General features: G+C 42.2%; 1 protein-coding gene across 1 annotated transcript in view; it reads right to left on the reverse strand.

Annotated features, from left to right (window-relative positions):
- Nucleotides 1-26,264, reverse strand: part of SLC26A4 (solute carrier family 26 member 4) — a 52,628-nt gene extending 26,364 nt beyond the window's left edge. The window contains exons 1-7 of the mRNA XM_073898660.1: nucleotides 21,731-26,264; nucleotides 20,125-20,264; nucleotides 12,675-12,785; nucleotides 10,875-11,059; nucleotides 9,942-10,106; nucleotides 2,660-2,812; nucleotides 1,590-1,672 (exon numbers count right to left, since the gene is read on the reverse strand). Coding sequence (XP_073754761.1) covers nucleotides 1,590-1,672; nucleotides 2,660-2,812; nucleotides 9,942-10,106; nucleotides 10,875-11,059; nucleotides 12,675-12,785; nucleotides 20,125-20,264; nucleotides 21,731-21,894 — 1,001 coding nt within the window. The 5' untranslated portion in view covers nucleotides 21,895-26,264. The remainder of the gene's footprint in view (nucleotides 1-1,589; nucleotides 1,673-2,659; nucleotides 2,813-9,941; nucleotides 10,107-10,874; nucleotides 11,060-12,674; nucleotides 12,786-20,124; nucleotides 20,265-21,730) is intronic.
- Nucleotides 26,265-27,242: the final 978 nt, after the last annotated feature.

The raw sequence follows: 27,242 nt of genomic DNA on the forward strand, positions 1-27,242 counted from the left end.
TCCAGGTCCTTCTACCAGGTCCTCGATTCCCTAGGGTCACAAAGTGGAAAGCACAGAGACTTGAAGTCAAAGGACCTGAATGCTGGCTCCATTGCTTGGTAAGTAACTGACTTTATAAACTTACCAAGTCCCAGTTTCTTCGGCTGTGAAATGGGGAACTATATACTCTTCTCATAGGGTTATTGGAAGGAGTCAAGGAAGTATGATAAGTGTAAGTAATTAGTACCTACACACATAGTAGATACTCAGTAAATGTAGGGAGACCGTAAGTCTGCCACGCACCTGCCATCCATTTGAATTACCTTGCTGGATCTTAGCAGTGCTGATTTTTTGCCCCAAGTCACTCACTTGGGGTCCAGGCTGGACACCTTCTAATGACCTCTGAGTCAACCTCCTGCCCTTCTTCAGTGGCCCCGTTTGGCTGCAGCCAACCCTCCCACGTCTGGCCTTATTATGAGATAACACTATGAAGGGGAGTGAGGGTGAAGGACACATTTCTGAAAAGATAAGGGTGGGGAGCGGTGGGTCCCTGAAGGGCCAGAGGACCCATAACAGAGAGTCGGGCGTGATATACATGATGCCAAGTGCATCTCTTTACTTCAGGTTGGCCCTGAACGTTTGGCAAATGCACCACCACTCCAACTATAAGGGAAAAGTGGCCTTCAGATGGCAACCGGGAGAAAACCTCTGTGATTCTGCTGACCTCCCCTTCCTGTTCCCCTGTGCCACACTCTCAAGTGCAAAGCACGTCACTTCCAAAAGCAGTGGTAACAAACATGATGGCAGTGACACCCTCTGGCACTAGTACCTGTTGGCTATCTAACAGTAAGTCTGGTCACAACTGCTGGAAGTTAATGTGACCCATCTAGTAAACATCTGGGTTTCCTTTTTAATGCTGTATGATAAAATTACAGCGTAGTGCACTCGGTCCATTTTACGACATTTTACAACAGATCTCATTGGCATTTCAGAACAAGCCCAAATTAAGGATGTACTTTGTTTTATAGGAGACCCCCACCCCCACTCCACCGTCACCCCATCTAGGTGGTGACAGAAGTGGACAAAGGAATTCAGCTCTCCACTCTTCTAATTCACCAAACTACCAAACATATACAAAACCTCCCTTAAGATGATGCATTTTATTCATAAGAACCAATGACATAATTATTATCTAAGATTGATTAACCTCATCGGTGGAGAATTTAGGCCAAATGTCCCTTATTCCTTAAGCAGATTGTTCTCAGTGTGATAAATGTTACTAACCATGATTCTATTTGTATTATATTATAATTATACATATGAGTTTAAGTCAGGAGTCTGGTGGTTAACTGTACATGTCCTGCCACATTTTAAGGAAATGAAGAAAAAAACGGAGCATATACGAGCTGCTTTTCAACAAATGGCTTGAGCCTTATCTATGCATACAGTTTATCTGATAGTTTGCTCAAATGGGTGCTTCTTTAAGATCATACACAGAGATGACTATTCAAGGAGCACAAATGAAATGAAGCTTGTAATAGAAGGTTTCCTTTAAATAGAAAATACTGACTTAATATATTCGTATTGCCTAAGAGGAACTCCACACTCACCCCCTTGGGATGGATTTCACAATGCCAGCATTGTAATTTTTTTCCAGGTTGGCTCCATATGAAATGGCAGTAGCAATAATTGTCTGAAATAAAACAAAAGAGGTTAAAAAAATAAAAAACTCCATTTTTTCCCTTTAAATTTTTTTATTGTTATGTTAATCACCATATATTACATTAGTTTGAGATGTAGTGCTCCATGATTCACTGTTTGTGCATAACACCCAGTGCTCCACGCAGAACGTGCCCTCTTTGATACCCATCGCCAGGCTAACCCATCCCCCCACCGCTCTCCCCTCTAGAACCCTCAGTTTGAAAAACTCCATGTTTTAGGGCGCCTGGGTGGCTCAGTTGGTTAAGCGACTGCCTTCGGCTCAGGTCATGATCCTGGAGTCCCGGGATCGAGTCCCGCATCAGGCTACCTGCTCAGCAGGGAGTCTGCTTCTCCCTCTGACCCTCCCCCCTCTCATGTGCTCTCTCTCTCTCATTCTCGCTCTCTCAAATAAATAAATAAAATCTTTATAAAAAAAAAAAAGAAAAACTCCATGTTTTAACAACTCCCTCCCCCCCTCCTTTTTTTATCTCTTCCTTCGGAACGTCACCTTGTTGGTTTCTTTTTTTTTTTTAATCCAAGTATAATTAACACACAGTGTTGTATTAGTTTCAGGTATATGGTACAATGATTTGACTTTTCTATACATTACTCAGTGCTCATCAAGATAAGAGTGCTCTTAATTCCCTTTATCTCTTTCCCCCATCCCCCACCCACCTCCCCTCTGGCAACCACCAGTTTGTTCTCTGTAGTTAACAATCTGGGGGTTTTTGTTTGTCTCTTTTTTTCTTTGTTCATTTGTTTGGTTTCTTAAATTCCATATATGAGTGAAATCATTTAGTATCTCTCTTTCTCTGACTGACTTGTTTCACTAAGCATGATACTCTGTAGCTCTATCCACGTTGTTGTAAATGGCAAGACTTCATTCTTTTTTATGGCTAAGTAATATTCCACATATATTGCAACTTCTTTCTTGTCAAACTCATTAATGCTAAATTTTCTAATTACACGTTTTACTTACCACAATTACTTCTATAGGAATAGGGACTGGAATTTTGTGCTTAAATCGATCATTCACTTCCTTAACCGCCATACAGATGATGATGGTGAGTAATCCAGCAATGAAATCAGCAAGATTGGTGTTGCCAATATTCTGGAAAATCTCAATCAGAGTCTGTAAAAAGAAAATAATTGTATATTCTCCCCATGTGAAAAATCATGATAACATCATCAAACAGCACTTAAAAATTTCATGTAAAATCATAAAAAAGTGTTGGCTAATACAGAGACCATTAAAAACACCCAATCTTGGCAATATACATACCAAGTTATTAATGATGGCTAATTGGAGTGGTAAAACCATGGGTGATTTCTACTTTTTTTGTTTATCTGCATTTTTTACAATAAAAATGAGATGTTTTAAAAGAAAAAATATCATAACATACTGAATTTTACTTGCAGAAAATCTTTAAAAGTTTATATCAAAGTGGTTTTACAGGGACTATTAAGTGACCCAATTTCACAAAGTTGATGTGGTATTATTGAGATTAAAAACTGATAGACCGAAAAGTCTCAATTAGCCAGTATTTTAGGTAAAACTCATCCCCAACCTGAATGTTTCGGGTGGTAATAAAAAGACCTAAATACTTCACATGTAGATACATAGGGACTGATCCATTCTTCATGCCAAAGAAAAACTACTGAATTGATACATAGTTCAAATATAAATTTTTGGAAATTAATTTGGTAATTAGTTCAAACTTGAACTGAGATGACTTAAATAAAAGCAACTCTTTCCAAGTGGGCAGACAAGCCAACTCAAGAATAAACTCATCTTGTTTTGTAAATAGGAGGTTTCTGGGAATCAAGGGAGATTAATTAGCAAGGGAGAATCCCAGGGAAAAACACTAATACCTTTGTTCCAGCAGCTTCGGTCCTGTAGAAGGCATGATTTAAGAAGGTAATAATCTCTCAGTGAAGGTTACCTTTTTTTTAATGAGTCCTTTTATAGATATATTTTTATATGAAAATAAAGGGATGGAGCATTTGTCATTTGAAACAGGTATCTTAATTTTATAGACAAGCTATATTTAAAGTAATTACAGTGACAATCCAATAACAGTTGTGTATAAAGAACCTGAAGTGGTCTAGCAGTCGTTTTGCCAGCAACTCCAACATTCTGGAAACGTTCAAGAGTAAGGGAATGACGGGAGAAGTTTTCATGCTAGCAGAAGACATCCACCAAATGCTGAACTAGAGTTCAAGCATTTGACTTACAGGAAGCCTCTTGGACTTTAGAGTATTTTTGCTCTTGCTTTAAACCCAATACCAATAAATTTACTTTGCCTTCTAGAAGTCAGTCAAAATTGCTAGAAGCAGTTACACTGATAACAAGAGATGAAGCAAATGATAGCAGGTTGAAAAAGAGAAAATGCGGACACCTGGGTGGCTTGGTCGGTTACACATCTGGCCCTTGATTTCAGCCCAGGTCATGATTTCAGGGTCATGGGATCGAGCCCCGCATGGGGCTCCCCACTTTGGGGAGTCTGCTTGGGATTCTCTCTCTCCCTCTGCCCCTCCCCTGCTCACACACTCACGTGCTCTCTCTCTCTCTCCCTCTCTCTCTCTCTCTAAAATAAATAATCTTCTAAAGAGAGAGAGAGAGAAAATGGAGGAGGACCACAAGTGGGCACAGTAACTCAAGACTTTAGGGCGCCCGCCATAGGCGCGGACAGTCCTGCGTGCCTCAGAGTCATGATGGTACTGCTGTTTGGTCCTTCCCACCATCAGTTTTCTGATGACGAGCCTCATTAATTCACAGGCTCGATACAATATTTCACTTAATTGTCTATACAGTAAAGGGTTACTTTCAACTCAAGAGGGAAAAATCCAAACTTGAAAATAAACAATCAGGGGCGCCTGGGTGGCTCAGTTGGTTAAGCGACTGCCTTTGGCTCGGGTCATGATCCTGGAGTCCCGGGATCGAGTCCCGCATCGGGCTCCCTGCTCGGCGAGGAGCCTGCTTCTCCCTCTAACCCTCCCCCCTCTCATGTGCTCTTTCTCTCTCTCTCATTCTCACTCTCTCAAAATAAATAAATAAATCTTAAAAAAAAAAAGAAAAGAAACAGATAACTATCCCAATCATAAAAACATTTTCACCTTACAAAAATGATCACTCCAGGATTCCCATTTAATCTATGAGAGTCACTTAAATCTTTGAATAAAAAGCACCTCTGGTATATTAAAAATGTAATATGGGTTACAAAAAACAAAATCAGTTTATATTACACAATTGCATTAAACAAGCATATAAATATGTTAGTTGCTTATATACTGAGGTATCTCCTGTGAAAAGTTTTACAATAAAAAGTTTAGTCTATGTAGAAATAAAACTGAAGTAGTCAGATTGTACTCAAAGAGAATAGAAACAAGACTCTAAGAAAGCACTGAAAACTAATTCTAATTTAGTTTACTATTAAAACACTTACTAATATATGTTTAAAATGTGGATACACATATGAATCCATATTTCAACCTAAATCATAATAATGACCATTTCAGTGATGGGAAATATTTTACTCTATTTCCTACCATGCTTGGAGAAGTTTAGGACCATTTCATTAAGATAATTTCTTCCTTCTTTGCCTAGCATTACCTGGGGGTACGAAGCCATAAGAAACAAATATATACCTGCTGTTACATTTGAGGAAACTTATCAGCTAACCTCTGGTGCCAAATTTATTTTAATCCATCTTTATAAATAGAGAAAACCCTTTATAATCACCCCTTGTAGTCAGGCATTTCCTCCTGCCAGAAACAATTTTTGTCCATATGTAGATCAACCCTAAAAGTGTTACTTTCCTTATTAGAATGGTTTAATTTTTACATACTGAAACAGATTCAAAAGAGTGTCTGATCAAGCCTAACGGTGGCTTTCAAAACTCTCATCATCCGGGCAGAAATTTTCAGTGTGGTCTTCCTCCTCATTAGAGGAAGAAATGAGGAGGTGGCATAATTTCAGTAAGCAAGCAGAAAGTCTTGCTTTGCCTATTGAGACAAGCCATTCAAAGTGAATGATAGGAAAACATAATCACCCTTAAATGCTCTATGTGATTTACTTACATAACTGAGCAGCTACATGGTGGCAGGAGGAGTATTATTCTGAATTCTGCCAACACCCTGTCATTCCCCCTTCTGCAACCTATCCTCAGTGGCTCTGGCATTTGTTAGTTAAAGTTTTAGTTTTTCTTACTGTCCTGATATTTCCTCTTCCAATTCTTTGTATTGTTTTCTTTTTTGGGAGGAGTTGGGGGAGGGAAACAATCCAAAGTACAACCTTACAACAAAAGAGATGTTAAATTGCTACATGCCAGGAAAGTATCTTACAACAATCTTCCAATTTTTCCTGGAGGAATCTACTACTACTCTGCATTTGTTGAAGTATTCTTTCACGAATGATTGTATCTGGTTATGTCATAAACAAAATTCTCTGTTCAAGTACTGAGGGATTCATTCAACCCTTATGCAATCCTTTCCAAACCTGCTGATCCTTAAATTTCTGCAGAGCAAGCTTAGAGTCATGATGACCCAGGGAAGACTGGGGTATCTTCATCTAACCTGTCTGCTCTGGAGGAATTTCTCATAAAATTCTATGACACATTTTAACCTAAGATTTCAAGGAAAATGTTCAACAGTCACATAACAATTGTGTTTGGTTTCAAAACTTTTTTTGACCTTGCTCTAGTATTTCTTGGTTACTTTTGTCCCTGTTTGAAAGTGGGATCATTTGCAGCAAGCTTTGTCTTAAACATAGTCCTAGGAAAGACACAAAGAAATGGAAAGACATTCCATGCTCATGGATTAGAAGAACAAATATTGTTAAAATGTCTGTACTACCCAAAGCAGTCCACACATTTAATGCAATCCCTATCAAAATATCAATAGCATTTTGTTCCAGAACAGAACTGGAACAAACAATCCTAAAGTTTGTATGGAACCACAAAAGACCATGAATAGCCAAGGCAATCTTGAAAAAGGAAAACAAAACTGGAGGTACCACAGTTCCAGATTTCAACTGGTACAGTCACTCTGGAAAATAGTGTGGAGTTTCCTCAAAAAGTTAAAAATAGAGTCACCCTACAACCCAGCAATGGCACTACTACGTATTTATCCAAAAGCTACAAACATAGTGATTCAAAGGGGCACATGCACCCCAATGTTCATTACAGCAATGTCCACAATAGCCAAAATATGGAAGGAGCCCAAATGTCCACCGACAGATGACTAAAGAAGATGTGGTGTGTGTATATGTATATATATATATATATACATATACACACACACACACAATAGAATATTACGCATCCATCAAAAAGAATGAAATCTTGGGGAGCCTGGGTGGCTCAGTTGTTAAGCGTCTGCCTTCAGCTCAGGTCATGATCCCAGGGTCCTGGGATCGAGCCCCACATCGGGCTCCCTGCTCAGCGGGAAGCCTGCTTCTCCCTCTCCCACTCCGCCTGCTTGTGTTCCCTCTCTAGCTGTCTCTGTCAGATAAATAAATAAAATCTTAAAAAAAAAAAAGAATGAAATCCTGCCATCTGCAACAACGTAGATGGAGCTAGAGGGTATTATGCTAAGTGAAATAAGTCAGTCAGAAAAAGACAAAAACCATATGATTTCACAAATATGTGGAATTTAAGAAACAAACAAAAAAAAGAGCAAAAGAAAAAAGAGAGGCAGGGCGCCTGGGTGGCTCAGTTGGTTAAGCGACGGCCTTCAGCTCAGGTCATGATCCTGGAGTCCTGGGATCGAGTCCCACATCGGGCTCCCTGCTCAGCAGGGAGTCTGCTTCTCCCTCTGACCCTCTTCCCTCTCGTGCTCTCTATCTCTCATTCTGTCTCTCTCAAATAAATAAATAAAAATCTTTAAAAAAAAAAAAAGAAAAAAGAGAGGCAAACCAAGAAACAGACTCTTAACTATAGAGAACAAACTGATGGTTACCAGAAGGGAGGTGAGTGGGGGGGTTGGGGGGAATAGGTGAGGAGACAAAGGAATGCACTTGTGATGAGCCCTGGGTGATACACAGAAGTACTGAATCACGGTACTGTCCGCCTGAAACTAATATAACACCGTATCTTAACTATACTGGAGTTAAAATAAAAGCTTAAAAAAAACCCAACATAGTCCTAGAAGAGCAGAAGAACTATTACTAACTGTAGAGGTCCCCCAATGGCCAGGGAACCAGGTTAACCATTGGCCTAAGCCTCCTGTGATCTGTGTGGATGCAAGCCAAGCAATGTTCACGAAGAGGTGAATACATTCAGTAAGGGGTCTTTTGGTGGATTCAGGGGTCAGTGGATTTGTATGGGGAGTAAAGAGTTCCTAGCCCATTGGAGGCAGTCAATACATACCTGTTGAATAGATGAATTGTATGAATGACAATGAAGGAATAATTGAATGAACGGTTGACAGGAAAAGTATGAAAGCAAGAAAAAGCCAAACGTGCCAAGGACAGCAAGGGTGAGAGGTCCTGTCCAAGAAAGGCAGTCAGAAGGTTTGAAAATGAACCAAGCACTCGGTAGGAACAAAAGCAACAATGACAAAAATAATTCTGAATCAAAAAACAGCCTGCATTAATTGGCTGGCTCCTTGGGAAGTGAACAGTAAGCTCCATGAGGTCTATTCACCTTAGTAATGAAATTAACAATAACAATAAATAAATTAAGCTCTTACTATGAGCCAGATAGTGTACTAGGTACTTTATATGGATTTTCCTTTTTAATCCTCACAATTCTTTTTTTTTTTTAAAGATTTTATTTATTTATTTGAGAGCGAGAGAATGAGAGATAGAGAGCACAAGAGAGAAGAGGGTCAGAGGGAGAAGCAGACTCCCCGCTGAGCAGGGAGCCCGATGTGGGACTCGATCCTGGGACTCCAGCATCATGACCTGAGCCGAAGGCAGTCGCTTAACCAACTGAGCCACCCAGGCGCCCAATCCTCACAATTCTAAGAGGCAGCTACTGTTATTATTCCCATTTGACAATGAAGGATCCTGGGGTGTAGAGACGTTAAATAGAACATGCCCCCAAATCACGTAGGTAGTAGGTAGTGGGACCCAGATTCCAAGTCAGCTCTATTGAAATTCAAAGTCCCTGACTGATCACTGTTAGACTGCCTCCTCTACCTGTTCCCACTGCTCAGCATGGTAGGTGGCCACAGGCACTGGGCAGTATTTGCTGAATGGATAGGGCAATGTGGGATTACGGCACTGTCGTGAAACCGACCAAATTCCTGACCACCTCGCTAGCTTTTACATATGGATGCCTTATGTTGTCTTAGAAGCTAAGCCGTGGGTCATTAAAGGACTTAAACTCCATTCCTAAGGCTAGCACATTATTTTTGCATAGTTTCATTCTCCCCAAGCTGGGATGACATCACGTTACTATCATTATCATTCTCAAGCATCAATAGCATGCTTTATATAGAACATATATTTAGATCCAAGAACTTTTTCAAATCTAATTAGTGTGATCTACATCCTTCTTTTGCATCTCTTTTGCATGTTGAATCATCTCCGAATCTAATGTTCTTTTTCATCTATAATTGCTGAGACATTTACATTATGCATTTTATGGGCTCTCGCAGTTAGAAAGGGCTTTAGAGCTACATCTCCAGTCATTTTATGTTACAAATAAAAAAAGAAGCCTTGAGATGTGAGATAATAATTCCAACCTAACTACTTTTTCTGAGTACTTATGTGCCAGCCTCTGGGCCAAGTGCTTCTCTTACACCCTTATTTCACCTAACTATGAGTACAGATACTGTTACCAACTCTGTTTGGTGGAGAAGGAAACTGAGGCGTGGTGATTTGCTCATATAACTAGTAAGCAGCAGCGTGAGGACATGAGTCCAGGTCATTCAGCTCCAAACCTAAGCTTTCAGTCACTAGCCCCCATGGTGTGTCTATGCTCACTCAACCTACCAGAGGCCAAGTTGAGACAAGAACTCCGGTCCGTGGCCTCACAGACGAGACTTCACTTCACTATACCCCTTTGTTTCCATTAATATTTTTAAGTGCAGTGACACTTCTGAAACCATTTTGACCAGCTGAGAACGATGATTTGTAAAATGTGCCATCTTCGGCGTTACTCCTGATTCTATTGCTTGCTTTCAGAGAAGAATGTTTTCCATGGCACCCCAAAGTAGGGGATGGAGGAGGAATTTACGGTCTCCAGACGCAGGTTAAAGAGGAAAAGAGGAGAGTTCTCTCAGTGAACCATGCCCGGGGTAGAAGCCACACTTACGTAGATAATGGAGAGAATGCCATTATAGTTTCTGGTGGAAACATTGAGAACGATCTTCAGCTGTGAGACCAGCACTTGGAAGGCCGCAGCTGTTGTGAATCCACCAACCAAAGGATCTGCCAGGTACCTCACGATGAATCCAATCTGCAAACCTCCAAATATCAACTAGTATAAGAAAGAAAAAGTTAACATTTGCCTGAGAGAAGGACCAACTCTCTTGAACTATTAACAAGTTAAACTTAACACCAGTTAAAATTCTGCTAATAACACAAAAATACTGGGGCGCCTGGGTGGCTCAGTTGGTTAAGCGACTGCCTTCGGCTCAGGTCATGATCCCAGGCTCCTGGGATCGAGTCCCGCATCAGGCTCCCTGCTCAGCAGGGAGTCTGCTTCTCCCTCTGACCCTCATCCCTCTCGTGCTCTCTCTATCTCATTCTCTCTCTCAAATAAATAAATAAATAAAATCTTAAAAAAAAAACACAAAAATACTTGTAGGAATGCCCCTCCACCACTCTGAAATTTGAAAACTGTGGTAATCTGAACCTTGAAGTATTTCTAGATATGTAATAAGAAAAGCAAAAATCATGTGGCTTATTTCTATGCCTTTCAGATCCCATGGCTCTGCTCACCAGGACACTGTTTCTCCTTTGTTGGCTCTGCACGCTTCCCTCCCTCATCCTCATTTGAATCACACATGTTATTCTGATTTTTTTTTTCTGTCTCTGACTTTGATGGTACTCGAGCCTTCATAAGTGGGGTCTTGCTGACTATTTCAGCATCTGACCTAAAACAATATAATTTAGAAAATAACTTTGGGGGTCCAATAAATTGCTCAGTTTCGTGTTTAAATGAATCTTGAAGTCCACATGCTTTACACGCAGTTATTTCAAATAAAAATCATGCCGATCCGTATTGTACTTGTAATCCCATTACCTGTATGATTCCAACCAAAAGAGTAAGGGTGCTTGCAATCAATACTCTTGCCGTATCTCTGGCCACATAGTCTATCACCGTGGTATTGAAGGCGGTGCCATTACTGCTGGGTATGCGAAAGTGTTCATCCGGGGCCATGCTCAGCACAACAGATCCCACCATTAAACTGACCACTGGGAACGGCCCTGGGGGAAAAAAAGCCTCTACCGATTAATAATTATTCATCACAAATGTTTAGGTCCAACATGTGTATGTAGGATTAGAAAGATGTGTGAAATTATTAGCTGTGATTGGGAAAATCTTGTTTGTTCACAAAGGAAGCTATAAAGCAGATGTTTCAAGGCATTTGTGACCCAAAATGAGCAAGAGAGACATATAGGTAGGCAATTATAATACAGCACTCCGGATGCTTTGTGAATTCACAGGAGGATTGTCTAGCCTGTCTTTGCGAGGTCTTCATGCGTATTGGGACAGGGGTGTGGGGAGTTGCTAGGAAGGGTTTCCTGACAGAGGTGGCAAACAAGCTGAATCCTTACCTGTTCTATCTTATTTCCATATAAGTTCATTTCCTAGAGCATCCAACGCCCTGATCTCTGTGGAGCTGAGTACCTTGATCAATATCACATGGTCCAGATTAGGATAAAGAAAGAGCAAAGAGAGTATATAGTTTCTCTTTTTCTCTTTTCAAGACAAATTATTTTTTCATATCATATGCCAGTCTATAAGATTCTGTGTTTTAAAAGTATTCCTTTTCTCCAAATCACTCCTGATAATTTTATCCATGATGGTGAGCCTATCTTTTGTTCATGGAAGACCTTAACAGTTGGGAGGGCTCACTACCCAGATCCAGTAACCTGGAGTGTTTAAATGTATAGAATACCAAAGAGAAAAAAAATGAGCTCCTATGTTCCTCACATTGTCAAGCATTTGATACTGATTGATTCTCCCAGGTGAGAAAATGCTTTCAGTCAACAGCGTCTTCCTGATCTCCTTCCATAGCCAAGGCAATATGCTAGATCCTGGGGATAATACGGCTAAGAATGAGGGGATGGGCTGGAGATGATTGTGTTTGTCTCAAGAGGATTGTCCAGGTAGACATGTCTAGCCAGCAGATGGATGTAGGCGTAAAATTATCTCAAGTATAAATGTCAAAGTCACAAAATAGCATTAAAACATTCATTTACTAGAACATTCCAGCAAAAGAGAATTCAAATTTTAGGAACAGCAGAAAATAAGCCTATTTTGAGTCATACCAAGAAGGAAAGCCAAGCTTAGTTTCTAAATAGTTTTGGCACAATTTTGCCAGTCTTCTAATATTAGTGACTTAAAATGAGTACAGTTTTTAATGAAATGATGAATATGTATTTGATGAACATAATTTAGTTAATTTAAGTAATTTTAAGATAAGTTAATCTCGTAAAACAGTAGGTTTGAGGACCTCTTGAAGATTTTTTTCCCTTGTCATTTTGTATTTTGGAAGAGAACACTTTCCAAGTATGGAGTCAAATTTATTACATTTCTTAAAATGAAAACACGCGAGAATTTGAAGGTAGGCTGTAATTTTGACAATCTTTCAATTTTATCCTCTTTTATAAAAAAAAAGAGAGAAGTATAAACCTAATACCAAAGAGATGGTATTTTGAAAGCTAAGAAGAACTATTGAATTGGATAATCTCACAAAACACTGAAGACCTATTTTCCTGGAAAACATTAAGAAAGATACGGAAGCATAATACAAATACTATAACTAAAACACATTAAACATGAATAAATACAATTACAATATATGCTTATAATTACCAACTGAGATGTGCCTTGATGTTCCAAAGATAAAATATGTCAGGATAGGGAAAAAAGCAGAGTAGAGACCATATCCAACAGGGACTGCAGCTAGCAGAGCGTACGCCATGCCTGAAAGTACATCCAAAATGATTAAATTCACAAACAAAAGTTAGGGTATTCTTTCTACTGTGCAAAGGAAGGCCTATGATTTCTACTGTGCAAAGAAAGGCTTTTTCATAAATATCCCCAGTTTGCAGCTTGCCCTGCATAGTCTTCCTTATTTTGCGTATAGTCCGGGGCTATGCTACGATGCAGAACATGATTTGGATCAGCTGAGATAATGATTCATCCTCACGCACCACCTGCTTAAAATGAATTGATTGAATTGATCAGTAATCCAATTATCCACCGATTAGATGAGTGGAAAAACGAAGTCAAGTTAGTTGGTTAAAAACTTCATCAATTCGGTCCAAAGACTCAGAGCAGTTGTGTACACAGACATTTCGTGTGAATGCCGTGTTTCTCTGTGTCCGGAGGGACACAGTTGTTGCACTGTGATTCCTCCTTCCTTGTTGGGGAACAGAAGTTAGATCCAAACAAAGGCAATTATGACAACTGTCCACGGCAGCAGGTGAGACAGCTCTGCTAGGCTTTCCTCCAGGAGCGCAGCTCGTCCACTGGGGCTATCTGTCCCAAGCAGCCTCTGGGGCCACACGGCGCAGTGTGGAGAAATCTCAACTTCTCCATGTATATGGGAGTTGGAAGACCGTAATGATGCCTTCTTTTCCCTGGTTAAATACTTCTTAGGTAGTCAGCACATCTTACTCCATATTGCCTCCTCACACTTCACCCACAGTGAGAGAAAAATCAAGCCCTTTGATCACTGGGTTCTTAACAAAGGATTACATTTTATAGCAGTTTTAAAAAGGGCAGAAAACAACCTAAATATGCTGGCTCACAAGTGCCCCGAATTATTTATTGAATGAATGTCTCAAAACAGAAAAGCGGTTAACTGAATTATATTTTACATACCGTAATTCTGTAAAATGAAATGGACGTGATGTATAGGAATACATTTGCTAACATGGAGATATGTAAAGAACAAAGGAAAAAGTAAGGAAAAGCAGGATTCAAAATCATGGTAAGGTGGTGATGGGTATTAATTAAAGAGGGCACGTTCTGCATGGAGCACTGGGTGTTATATGCAAACAATGAATCATGGAACACTACATCAAAAACTAATGATGTAATGTATGTTGATTAACATAACATAATAATGAAAAAAAATCATGATAAGGGGGTGCCTGGGTGGCTCAGTCATTAAGCATCTGCCTTCAACTCAGGTCATGATCACAGTGTCCTGGGATTGAGCCCCGCATCGGGGTCCCTGCTCAGCGGGGAGTCTACTCCCCCTTTTTCTGCCTCTCCCCCCTCTACTCATGCTCTCTCTCTTTCAAATAAATAAATCTTTAAAAAAAATCGTGGTAGTATGCATGTTCTCACTTTTATAAAAGTAAACATGGATGTTGCATGTACAAAAAAATCTGGAAAGATTTTCAATATTATACAAAGTCATTTTCATATACAAAAAGACTATATAATTAATAAACACCCATGTATTCACCATTCAGCTTAAGAAATAAATTGCCAGTAAAGTTGCAACTCTGTGTACTTTTCCTCAATCATGTCATCCTTCCTCCCTCCACCCCCAGAAGGCAACCACTATCCTGAATTTAGTGCTTATCATTCTGACGTTTTATTCTTTTACATAGATATGCATTTATGTGGGGATGCCTGGGTGGCTCAGTTGGTTAAGCATCGACTTTCAGCTCAGGTCATGATCCCATGGTCCTGGGATTGAGTCCTGCATCGGGCTCCTTGCTCAGCAGGGAACCCACTTCACCCTCTGCCTATTACTCCCCCTGCTTGTGTTCTCTCTCTCTGACAAGTAAATAAATAAAATCTAAAAAAAAAAAAAAAAAAAAAAAGATATGCATTTATGTGTCTAGTAGGATATTTACTAAAATATTAATGGGTTGTCTACGTGGTAGGATTACAGGAGACTTCTAGTTTGTGGAGGAGGTATTTTTCATGTTCCTTATATGTATTTTCTGGTTTCCTACAATAAGCATTCAGGCATTCATTTGACAACTGTTGATTATGTACCTACCATGTGCCCACACTGTTCTAGGTTTGGGAGGATATGGAAGTGGACAAAAGAAAGTGTCTGCCCTTACAGAATTTGCATTCTAGAATGATCTGTATTACTGATGCAATCGTTTTAATCTATCTATAACTTACAACAAGAAATGACAATAATCACTCGTCCCAAGAACTTGGAGTGGAAAGGTGACTCCCCAAAGGGAAGAGAAGCAAAGAAGGAGCAGAAAATAAAAACAACCTATTTTCTATGTTCTTTTCTCAAGTCCTTCTCAAACTTCACCTCCCTAAACTGTGCAGTTTTTACGGCCTGAGAAAATGGGGACTTTGTCTGTTTCCATACAGTGTCCTACTTAGGGACAACTGCTACTCAAATAGACTGTAATCATCTCTATTTATAAAGGATTTTGGTGCAACAATTTTGAAATTACACAATTTGTAAAGAAATCTAAGCCACGGAACTTCTTTTTTTTTCCTTTAAAGATTTTATTTATTTATTTGAGAGAGAGAGAATGAGAGATAGCACGAGAGGGAAGAGGGTCAGAGGGAGAAGCAGATTCCCTGCTGAGCAGCGAGCCCGATGCGGGACTCGATCCCGGGACTCCAGGATCATGACCTGAGCCGAAGGCAGTCACTTAACCAACTGAGCCACCCAGGCGCCCTAAGGCACGGAACTTCTGTGCTGATACCCTTCATGTGTAGGACGGTGGCATATACTGATAAAGGTGGTGCTAACAAATGTTTGTAAGCCTCTAGAAGGCAAAAGTAGACACTGGAGAGCGGTCTCCCTGTAGTTGGGAATGAAGATAGCTTAAAAGGCCTGCATTGATCTTTTGCTGCCTGGTGGTAACATTTTTTTTTTTAATAACAAAAGTCAAAAAGATCCCATTATCATTAGCAACCAGTGGTTTTTCAGTAACTTGAGCCTGCACTCTCTGGTGAGTTCTTCCCGCACTCCTCAGCTGCCCCGCTAGCCAGAGGTGGGTCATGGCTCTGGCCACCATTAGAGACTATGGCACCACCCCTGAAATCTCAATTTTGAGCTCCTTCTCTCTAACTATACCCTCCCAGCCTTTCAGCTTACCTACTCCAGAATCCTTATTGCAACATTTCTTTGTTCTCGTGGGGCTTCTAAAGGATTAACTTACTTTGTCCCTACCCTTGGTGCCTCAGGACTGCCTCGCGGTTCAACTCCACGTCGCTGCTCTGAAAAAGACTCAGATCTCCCGCACTTTCCTCAAACTGCCCCTCCCCCTTTTGCACACAGACACGATTCAGAGATGAATTTTAGACTCCGCCTAAAACAAAGAATCTGTAAGAGATGTTCCTAATTTGCTTTTCACCATAATTTCAAACCCCTCTGTATTTGTACCATTTGTTCTTTCTTCCTTTAAAAATGGAGGAGATAGGGCACCTGGCTGGCTCAGATGGTTAAGCGTCTGCTTTCGGCTCAGGTCATGTTCCCAGAGTCCTGGGATCGAGTCCTGCATCAGGCTCCCTGTTTGGTGGGGAACCTGCTTCTCCCTCTGCCTCTCTCTGTGTCTCTCATGAATAAATAAATAAAATCTTTAAAAAAAAATGGAGGAGATATCCCTCTTGTCTTTAAGAAGCAACCTGCCTACTTCTGTCCTTGAGCCCCAGCTGCAGGTCCCCCCCTTCTCGCCACTTTCAGTTTCTCCTCCACCTCGGGGGCCATAGACGCCTTTCTCTACAAGGACATTCCCACCAGTTCCCAGATATGTTCTAGTATCTCTATTAAAAGAAACCTAAATCCTCCCTCATTCTACCTCCATACCTTACCTCTCTCTGGTTACAGCCATTTTTCTATTCTGCTTCACAGAAAACCTTTTTCTTTTAAAGATTTATTTATTTATTTTAGAGAGAGAGAGAGAGAGAGAGAGTGAGAGAGAGCATGCGTGGGATCAGGGGGAGGGGCAGAGGGAGAGAGAATCTCAAGCAGACTCTGCACTGAGCACAGAGCCTGATGTGGGGCTCGATCCCACCACCCTGAGATCATGACCCGAGCCGAAACCAAGAGTCAGACACTTAATCGACTGAGCCACCCAGGTGCCCCACACAGCAAACGTTCTTAAAAGCATTGTCTGTCTTCCATCTTCAAACTCTCCCCTGAAGAGTATGACACTATCTCCCCTCAATCCTTTTTTTTTTTTAAAGATTTTATTTATTTATTTGACAGAGACACAGCGAGAGAGGGAACACAAGCAGGGAGAGTGGGAGAGGGAAGAGCAGGCTTCCCACGGAGCAGGGAGCCCGACGCGGGTCTCGATCCCAGGACCCTGGGATCATGACCTGAGCTACCCAGGCACCCCGCCCCTCAATCCTTTTAAAAACAACCTCCTCTCTTGGCTTCTGACCCCACATCCCTCCAATTGCTCTTTTCTCTCCAACCTCCTGAGCCTTCTCACGGTTCTCTGTGGCCCTCCTCCTTTCTGCCTGACCTCTGAATGGTCCAGCCATCTTCTCTTCCATCTGACCTTTCTCCCTGGGTAGTCTCAGGCATTCCCACTCCTGTAAAGATCGCCTCTACAGGGATGCTTCCCTGCTATGTCTGCCTAGCCCAGACCTCTTTTCTGTTCTGCACACTTGTAATAGCTCCAACTCCATATTTGGCCTTTCCGCTTAGAGGTCTCACAGACATCTCAAACTTAGCGTGTCCAAAAGGAAACTCTTCACTTTCCATCCCAAACCTGCTCCTTAGCCTGTCTTTGCCATTTTAATAAGTAACATAACCATCTACCCGGTTGCTCAAGCCAACAACTTTGGAGCCATCTGGGATTTTTCATCGACACGCTAAATCCATCAGCAGACACCCGTGATGGTTGCTCCAAAATACATTTCAGATCTGTGCAGATCTCTCTGTCTCCTGCTCAAGCTGGTTTAAGCTGACACAACTGTCCTCCGGGGCTGGGAGGAGGGTGAGGCAAGTCAGGTGCCTGAGGCACAATATTTAAGGAAGCCTCCTGAGAGCAAGTGCCTCACTGCCTCATCCTGACCGAGCCCTGCCCAGTCTTATCTCATTCTGTTCACCCTCCCCCCAAACACACTGCACCCACCACACTAGAATTCTTCTTGCAACTCCCTTGGAAACACACTGAACTCCTTCCGGCCTTGGGCCTTTGCCTAGTAACACTCTACCTTCTGCTCTTTCCATGGCGTTTCCTCATCCTCTGGATCTCTGACTCAATTTCATACCCTCAGCAAGGCCTTCCTTGACCATTCTATCTAAAATAAATACTCCCTCCTCAAAGTAATCCTTAGTACAGAGTATTTAATCCAACACAATGGATTAAATCTATTACAATCTGTAATTTTTTTTTTGCTTTATCTCTTTATTTATTTATTTAATAATTTAATTAAATTAACGTCCACCATTCGAAAGGAACTCCGTGAGGTCAGTACCTGTGCTTGTCAATAAACCACTGAATCTTCATGGCTGAGCACCTGGCATACAGAATTGGTTTATAAATAGTATTAAGTGAACGAAAGATGAATGAATACACGAATGAACCAGGTTGACCTCCCAGAAATTTACTTTACAAAGGTAACTTTATAGAGATAGAAAAAGATTTAATGGATTTATCATCTACTGAAAAGGAGTTAATAATTATTTTTGTGAGGATTAAATGAGATAATTGGCCAAAGCCCTTAAGCATAGTGTCTGGTACTTAATAAACAAAATTAAAAGTAGGATTAATTCTTATAAGATACTTGTCTATGAAAATTTGGGAGCTAGAGCTTGAAATATCATTTTTTTTTACCTATAAAGATGATTCATCAGCAGAAAAGCAATTCAGTCCTCTTGACTCAGTGTTTATAAGGCCATCTATTTTGTGCCAGTCTCCATGCCAGGCACTAGCTAAACACCATTAATTCGATGATTCCTGTCCTCTAGGAGTCACACAGTGTTGCTACGTCATAGCTTTTACAGTCCCCTGTGGGCACGTGGCATCATCAAACTAATGTACTTCCCAGCCCTACCTCCTCTCCCATCCACCTTTGTGATGGAAACCGTGGTTGGTCAGGCAGGGGCTCCACACTGAGGCTGCAGAATACCTCCTCTGTGGAAATCTACCTGGCTTGCTCTGAGTAATCTTGAGAGCTCTATGGGCAAAGGTTGGACATTGCTCAACGACTGTTACTAACTTCTGAAGTAGTCCATTTTCAAGCCATCTTTCTACCCACACCCCCGCCCGACTCTACTTCCCATCATTGGGCAGTCTCAGACTTAACCTTCACGGAAACTCCATCTGACAACTCAGCCTCCAGGAAGCCAGTCCCAGTCCCCTAAGGCTGGGTTGTGAGTGTCTGTGCAAGCTCACCTCCGAGGCCTTGTTACCCCCGTCACAGCCCTTGTGGAATTATTATCCACTTTCCCATGGACCATGAGATCCTTGAGAGCAGGTGGTACAGCTCATTCATGTCAGCATACCTAGTGCCTGAAGCACTATAATTAGATGCCCCGTCGAGTTATAATAAATAAATGAGACTTCTGTTTTCATGGTCCAGGGGCTTTGTAGAGTTGGGGGGATAGCAGAAGCAAGGCAATGGGGGTGGAGGACAGAGGAGAATGCCCATACTGCGATTCACCATCTATACGACAGATTTCTAACAGGCTCGTGGAAATATCCTATAAAGCCTGTTTAAAACAAAACAAAGGAAAACAAAACAAAACAAAACACCTCTGTTAAGACATTTTGCCAGAGATTAAAATAAAGGGATGGATTAAAAAAAGGAAGGAGGACAGACAAAAAAGCTTATGGACAACACTCCAGGCTAAAACACTTCCTTCATTTTCCCTTAAGCCACCTTCAAATTGCAGGTCAAGACCCAGGTGTGGGATGCAAAATAATGTAATGGACTGCAATCATCATTTAAAAAATATAAGCAGAATAGAAGAGGACGGAATAGAAACTATCTGAGTATATCACTTGTAGTGAGGGTTAATATTATTTCACAAAACTTGAGACATGCATGTGCACATCATGATGTAACATCTATTTCTTACTGTGAGTTGTGGTCAATAGAAGCTGGGGAGCCACTGCTCAGATGCTAGGGCTCTAGTTGAAGCCATGCAGCTTGAGAAGCAGCAGGGTTTCCCAGCAAGAGAACTCCAAGGAAGAGGAAAAAAGAGGCAAATCTGTCCACTAAGGGGCTCTAGAGGAAGATGAAGCTCTTGAAGGGTAAGCAGACATTTGGAACAGACTCCTGGGACTCAGGAGGAAGTTACGAACTGCTGCTGGAGATGGTGACTCTCAATCACTTGGGAGCCAATCCACCAACACCTTACCTTGCAGCGTGCCCACTAGCCCAGTACTAACTCCCGAAATGATGTCACTAAGCAGCCATTCCTTGATTCGGTACTTGGGGAGCCAGTCCAAGACAGGCAGGAGAGTCTTCAGCACACCAAGGCCTCTCTTTCTGGAACAACTGTCAAAAGGCAAGAAAACTGGGTTTCCAATACTATCTCGGTCATGACCAGTTGCAAAGCACAAAGTTTTGAGCTGGGCTCTGCTGATCTTCATAACCATTAAGAAAAAGAATAAGAATTGCCTGGCAAATACTAATGCTCAAGTGCTTACCATGCTTTTGCCAAGAACTCTATCTACCCTTTTAAATGCGCTGTACTAGAAAACACAGGATTAAGTGTTCCCTCCCCTCTCCCACCTTTGTAATCCTCTGAGAAAATATCCCTACACAAGGACCCATTTTCTAGACCAGCCACAGAACAATCAATGTGGAGTCTCCAAACAGATTAATTTTCACACTTCTAACCCAGGCGCCTTCTTTTATTACTTCTTTTTCTTTAAAGAAAAATAAACACACTCTCTTTATTTTGGCACTCAAACTTGGAGGCAGTTTATGCAAAAATCTTAACATGATAAATGTACACTTTGTTGTACGTTGCTACTTAGTATTTTTTTAATTCAGCATCCTACAGATAAAAGAAAAAATGTTAAGAGTGGATGGACATTATCCGACCTCTCATTCAACTGCACTATTTAAATTATATTTATGAGACACTTGGAAATTTTGACGTTTTTCATATTAAGGAATTATTTTTTAGGTGTGATAAGGGGATTGTGGTTATTTTTTTAACAGTTCCTAGAGAAATATACTGAAATATATACAGACAAAAAGATACACTATGTAGGATTTGCTTCCATAGTGGAATGGGGGCAAATGGGTGGAGATAGATAGAGCTTGGTTGTTGAAGCTGGGTGGTGGGTAAAAACATGGAGGGGGCTTCAATTATTCTACTACGTTTAGTTTTGTATATACTCACGTTCTGTAATAAAAGATTCTTAAAAAGAAAGAAAATCAGGCAGCACTTGACAATTCTCTAGTTCTTTTTTGTGGTATCTAATTACAGGCGGCCCGTTTGGGTTTAGAGAGTGATGCAGGTCTCCCTGGGGGTCCCATTGCCAGAGAGGGAAGACCTTGGAGTACACTCTCCTGGGTTCTAGCCTTCATTCCGTGTCCCCGAATGGCATCCTGCCTAGATGAACTTGGGGCTTTCAAGGACTGGCCAGGTGATGGGTTTACCCATCATGTCTTTTTAATCGAGCCCTTTTCTTCTCCACTCTCCTCAGCCTGACCTTCACGAGGAGACCCTAGGGATGTGCTGTACCCCAAAGCGCGCTCCAGATGTCCCGAAGAGAGGAAGAAAATAAAGATGGGGCACCCGGAACACACTCTGCCCAAAGATGAGTTTCCGGGACTAGACTCAATTAGGGCCGAGAATGATGGAGCCACCCTGCGACCAGGAAGGACAGCAAATGCGGATGACTGAAGCCCAGGCGACCCGGCAGGGGGGCGCGCCATCCCACGCCGGGTCCGCGCGCCCACACGCCCGGCCCCACTGCTGCCCGCGCCCAGCCCGCCGCGGCCGCTACCTGCAGCCCTTGGCCAGGCTGTCCCGCAGCGTCTTGCGCTCCTGCAGGCGCCGCTCGTACTGCTGCTGGAAGGCGAGCTCGCTGTAGACCGGCCGCGACACCACGTAGCTGCAGCTGTACTCCGGGAGCGGTGGCGGCTCCAACCTGCTGCCGGGCGCTTCCATGACCTGCGAGGCGGAGGACGACGTGGAGGGAGGAGATGGAGCGGGGAAGGAGGGAGAGGAGGCGAAGAGGAAGAGACAGGAAGAGGCGACCGCCCGTTAGCTGTCGCCTGGCCCCACCTGTTGCAGCCGATCCCGGAGCGCCTGGTCCGCGCGCCGCCGTCCCGGGCGCTCCAGGCCGCCGCCCCCGGGCGCGCACCACCCGGCTGCACCGGGGCACGTGAGGACCTTAGGGTCCGGTAGCCTGCACCTGCTGCCCGGGGCTCCCGGACTCTGAAGAGGGTGAGGCCCGCCTTGGGGTCTTCCGCAGCTAGACCCAGTCCCCACCCGCGGGCAGCCAGGGCGCTGTCCGCGTCCTGAAATCTCCCCAAATCCCAGCTGGAGCCCGACCGTGTGCGGGGACGTAAGGGGACCCTGGGAGCGCTCCTCTCGCGTCGCACCCGACCCAGGGCACAGCCCCAGGCGCGCACCAGGAGAGAAGCACTGGCCCCCAGGCCGGGCGTGGAAACCTCAGGCCACGTTCCCCGGCGCCCGAGGCTAGGTGCACTGCAGGCAAATTCCAGCAGCGGGTCGCAGTTCTCCCCCGGGCAGAACTTTGGGCAGGTGGAGCAGACCTCTTGCCCGGGCCTGTTTTGCTAGCCTCCTTCTCGCTCTCAGCTTCTCAGAAAGAAGGCTGTACTGCCCCCTGCCCGCCCGCTCCGGGTCCCCACACTAGTCCCATCTGCGGCTAGCGATGCCTCCCGGGAGTTAAGCCAGAGCTGGGGGAGGTAAGCTGCATCCTCAGCGGCCAGCTCACCTGTTTCGGCTGGTGGCCCGCCCGGAATGCCCCCGGGGACAGCCGTTCCGCTGCCTTTATAGCGCTCGCAGAAGGCAGTGAGACGTTTTATTTATGGAACAACAGAGACAGACACCTTAGTCGAAAAGAGGGACACAGAGGCAGCGGCTTTCTCCACCTATCCTACTGGGAAAGAAAGGCTACTCCTCCCGCATTCTTTCCCTTTCCCGAACCGGGAAGGCCGAGATTCTTCTTACTGGTTGTCACGTAAGGGCCAGTGGGATCGTCGCTCACCTCGCGATTGCTAACGCGGGCCGCGAGGTCAGGGGCTGGGAGAGGGAAACTTGTTACAGGAGAGCAGAGCCCCGCCCTGCGTGGAAAACACGACTGCTTGGAGCGCTGACCTTGGCTCCTAGGTTGTGTGAATGAAGAAGTTCCACAGCCGGGACACAGCTCTCATACTGCTCCGGGTGGGGGAGGAGGAAGGGAGCAGTGGCCAGTTTTGTATTTAATAACACTCTGTATTTCTAGAAAGTGTTTCTTCGGAAGTACTCAGTGGGTGGTGGTTATAGAGAGTTCATAGTTTATTCATAAATTTTAGATACATTGTGAATGCACTTTTCTCTGTGTGTGTGCCCGTGTGTGTTACATTTCACAATCAAAACCAAGTGTCCAGGGGGCTGGCTTTCTTACCCTGCTGACTCTTTGGTTCTATCTTTCTTCTCAGTCAGCTGTGCAATTACGGAAGGAATCAGCTGGACTCCACAGGAAAGGAGACTAGAAAGAAGTGAGGGGCAGTGGGATCTATCCTCCCTCAGCAGCGTTCTGTCTCCTGCTGGGATGAATCTCACTGACTAATGTAGGTGAAGATGAAGGAGGGGAGAGTTTGGTAAACAGGAAGATTCTTGCCTGATTATCAGTGTTCTGAAGTAAATACAGAAGAGACGCCAAAAGAGACTATGGACCTTCTGGACACCAGCCTTCAGTTGCTTAACTGGAAAATACGGACCATGACAATTCTCTAAGCTCCAGGAAACAAAACTCCTCTGGGGAGAATCCTAGTGTAAATTCCCTGTAATTGTATTCCACATGGTGTGAGCATGTACATTTTCCTGATGAATGAGTCAACAGCTCTCAACAGATGTTCAAAAATTTACTTGATTCTTAAGGTTAAGGAGTTCCTGGCTGACTCAGTGGAAAGAGCATGCGACTCTTACTTAATCTTGGGGTCCTGAGTTCAAGTCCCATGTTGGGTGTAGAGATAACTTAAAATAAATAGAATAAATAAACTTTAAACAAAGTTAAGAACCATTGAAGAAGGGACCCAAAAATAAAAATCCAGGTCATGAACCTGAGAATTCTTATCCACTCAGTACAGGGGAGGTTTAGCTTGTGCAGCTGACCTTTGAACAACACAGCTTTGAACTGCACGGGACGTCCTATAGGTGGAATTTTTCTCGTAAGTACAGTACAATGCTGTAAATGTGTTTTCCCTATGATTTTCTTAATAACATTTTTCTTTTCTCTACCTTACTTTACTGTAAGAATATGGTGTATAATACATAAGTCATGGCAAAATATGTGTCAATTGATTGATCATGTTACAGGTAAGGTTTCCAATCAAGACTAAGCTATTAGTAGTTATATTTGTGGGAAGTCAAAAGTTATTGGAGGATTTTCAACTCCACAGGGTTTGGAACCCCTAACACATTGTTCAAGGATCAACTGTATAAACCAGTGGTTCTTAACTAAGGGCTGTTTTGCCCCTTGGGGGTGGGCGTTTGGCAATGTCTAGAGACATTTTTGTTGTCACACCTGAGGGTATGCTATTGAGATCTAGTGGATGGAGGCCAGGGATGCTATTAAACATCCTATGATGGGGTTCAAAGACCCTCCAAGGTTGTGTATATTACTTAAAATGTACATCTATTTCTAAATTGCTACATGTACTAAACATACGAATCTCTCTCCATATATATACATACATATGTGTGTATATAGTGTATAGGCATTTTCTCTAAGTAACACATAATTGAATGTGTAACTCAACTACACTGAAATAGAGGCAAATATTTGTCTTAAAGTAGATTCTGAATGTTTCCATTCTATACACCCTCACCCATCGCTTCAAGCTCCAGTTAAAACATTATCTTTTCCATGAACATTCCTTGATGCTCTCAGTCAGAATTAATCCAGTTCCTTTTCTGAATTCTCTTGGCCCCTTATCTGATTCTCTCAAGATGCCTTTCACTATCTACCTTAATATCCTAATTCTGTTTTCATACAAATCTTATCTCTCTCACTAGACCAGAACATTTTTTTTTTTTTTTGGAGACCAAAAATCTTTGAAGGAGAGTACTATACCTCCCTCAACCATCATTACCTTCTATAATGTTTTCTAAACAGATATACTTAGAGCCCAACATATTTCTTTTAAAAACTAAAACTTAAATTACATATTGGTCTATAACTTTTTGTTTTTTTGATTAAGTCTATGTCACTGATATCTTCCAGGTGAGTACTTATGGATTTTTCCTAACTTTTCCCAATGGCTGCCTAAGATTTCATATCAATTCATATAATTGGTTCCATAGTCATTCACCTAGAGGACTCACAATTCTTAGTTGAATTAATGTGGAGGCTCTGTGCAAATACATATATAACCCACATCCCATTCTAGAACTTCTGCTCCCTGTTACTTGCGATTTTGAACACTTGTAAACTGGGCCAGTCAGCTCTGTGGACTACTTGTGTCAAAACTTAATGGTGGTTTGGTGGCGGTAGAGATCAACAGAATAAGGAGTGGGTTAGAGGTGTCAGAAGGACAGAGGAGAAAACAGACTATCAGCTTACACTAGAAGGCAAGGGGGTAACTTCCTTTGGAGAATAGAATTATTTTTTGAACTGCATATTTCTATAGAAGAATTTGGTTTAAAAATTATCACACTGTAATATTACAGAGCTGTATGTACCCGGTTAAAGATGCTGTTTTCTTCTGTTAAATGCCTTTTCTTTTTTTTCTTTATGATTTCTTTTTTTTTTTCATTTTCTTTCTTACCTTTTTCTTTTCTTTCTTTCTTTCCTTCTCTTTTACTTTTTTTTTTTTTTTAACAAACCCTTGTGTTGAGGGCTTTTGATAGATCACAGCAAGGGACCTGCTCTGCTACCTGTGAAACCCTGAAACAGAAGCAGGTTGTCTACAAAGGGATGTATTTATTTATTTGACGGGGGAGGGAAGAGGCAGAGGGAGAATTCTCAAGGAGACTCCCTGATGAGTGTGGAGGTAGGGAGAGGGGAGGTTTGATCCCAGGACCTCAAGATCTTGACCTGAGCCCAAATCAAGAGCCCACGGCCCAACCAACTGAGCCACCCAGGCACCCTTTAAAAGCCTTTTCTGAGAAAGAAAGAAATGGTGCATGGATAGAATGGCATCTCCCTTACAGGTTTCTATAAAAGTAGAGAATTGCTTTTCTCATAGGTCTGAATCTGGCTGTCTTTTAAAAACAGAGAAGAGTAGGATGTGATAACAGGTTGCTCTCCCTGTCCAATTTTTTTTTTAAAGACTTTATTTATTTATTTGACAGAGAGAGACACAGCTAGAGAGGGAACACAAGTGGGAGGAGTGGGAGAGGGAGAAGCAGGCTTCCCGCTGAGCAGGGAGCCCGATGCAGGGCTCCCAGGACCCTGGGATCATGACCCGAGCCGAAGGCAGATGCTTAACAACTGAGCCACCCAGGCGCCCCTCCCTGTCCAATTTACTTGTTATATTAAACACCTCAAATTACTCACTTAGGCTTTACAAATCAAGCTTCACCTGGTTCATGTAGAGGTGGGTGGTTCTTATTTATCAGAATTTAATCCTTTCTAAAAGGACTTCTTTCCAAAGAGATAATGTGTCACTTCAAAATAAATGTCAGACAATGTTGTTACTTTCCAGCACTGCTTTAGCCATTAATGCTGATTTAAAATGCATTTTGTATTTATCATTTACGTATTTGGAGTGTAAGACAAACTCCACTATTCGATCTACACACTCGTTTGTTTATTCATTTGTTCATTCAAGGATTTATTAAGAATTGATTAGTGCCGGCTATGGTATAACGATGAACAAAATCGGCATGGACACAGGTTTCTTATCTGTGGGGGCGGCAGACATTCATCAAGTGGTCGCAGAATATATACACTATTTCACTGATTCTACAATGCATATTTTTCACCTTTTATCAGGACTCATCCTACAATTGATGGTATCCTAGAGTTTAATTAGAGGCATTTTTAGGCTTTTTTTCCAGTTTTTTATTCTTTTTTGGTCTAGAGGGCAAATTTATGGTGTAAATTTTTACTTTCTTCTTTTCAAACAACTTAAAAGTTCTCCAATCAGAAGAACTACAAACTAATGGAAATGTGCAAATAATGCCCCAAAATTTGTTTTTCAAAAGCAACCTAGAATTTGATTTTATCATCTTCTACATTTGAATTGTCATGTGTGTAGCTCATTTATTATTTTTTTCTATAGAACTGAATTGAGTCACTTCTGTTTGGAGGCAGTGTTTGGAACTCACTATTGTCCACATTT

Source organism: Callorhinus ursinus, unplaced genomic scaffold (genome assembly GCF_003265705.2).
Source record: "Callorhinus ursinus isolate GAN/ISIS: 27379988/994484 unplaced genomic scaffold, GSC_fseal_2.0 scaffold12, whole genome shotgun sequence".
Taxonomy (NCBI): Eukaryota; Metazoa; Chordata; class Mammalia; order Carnivora; family Otariidae; genus Callorhinus; species Callorhinus ursinus.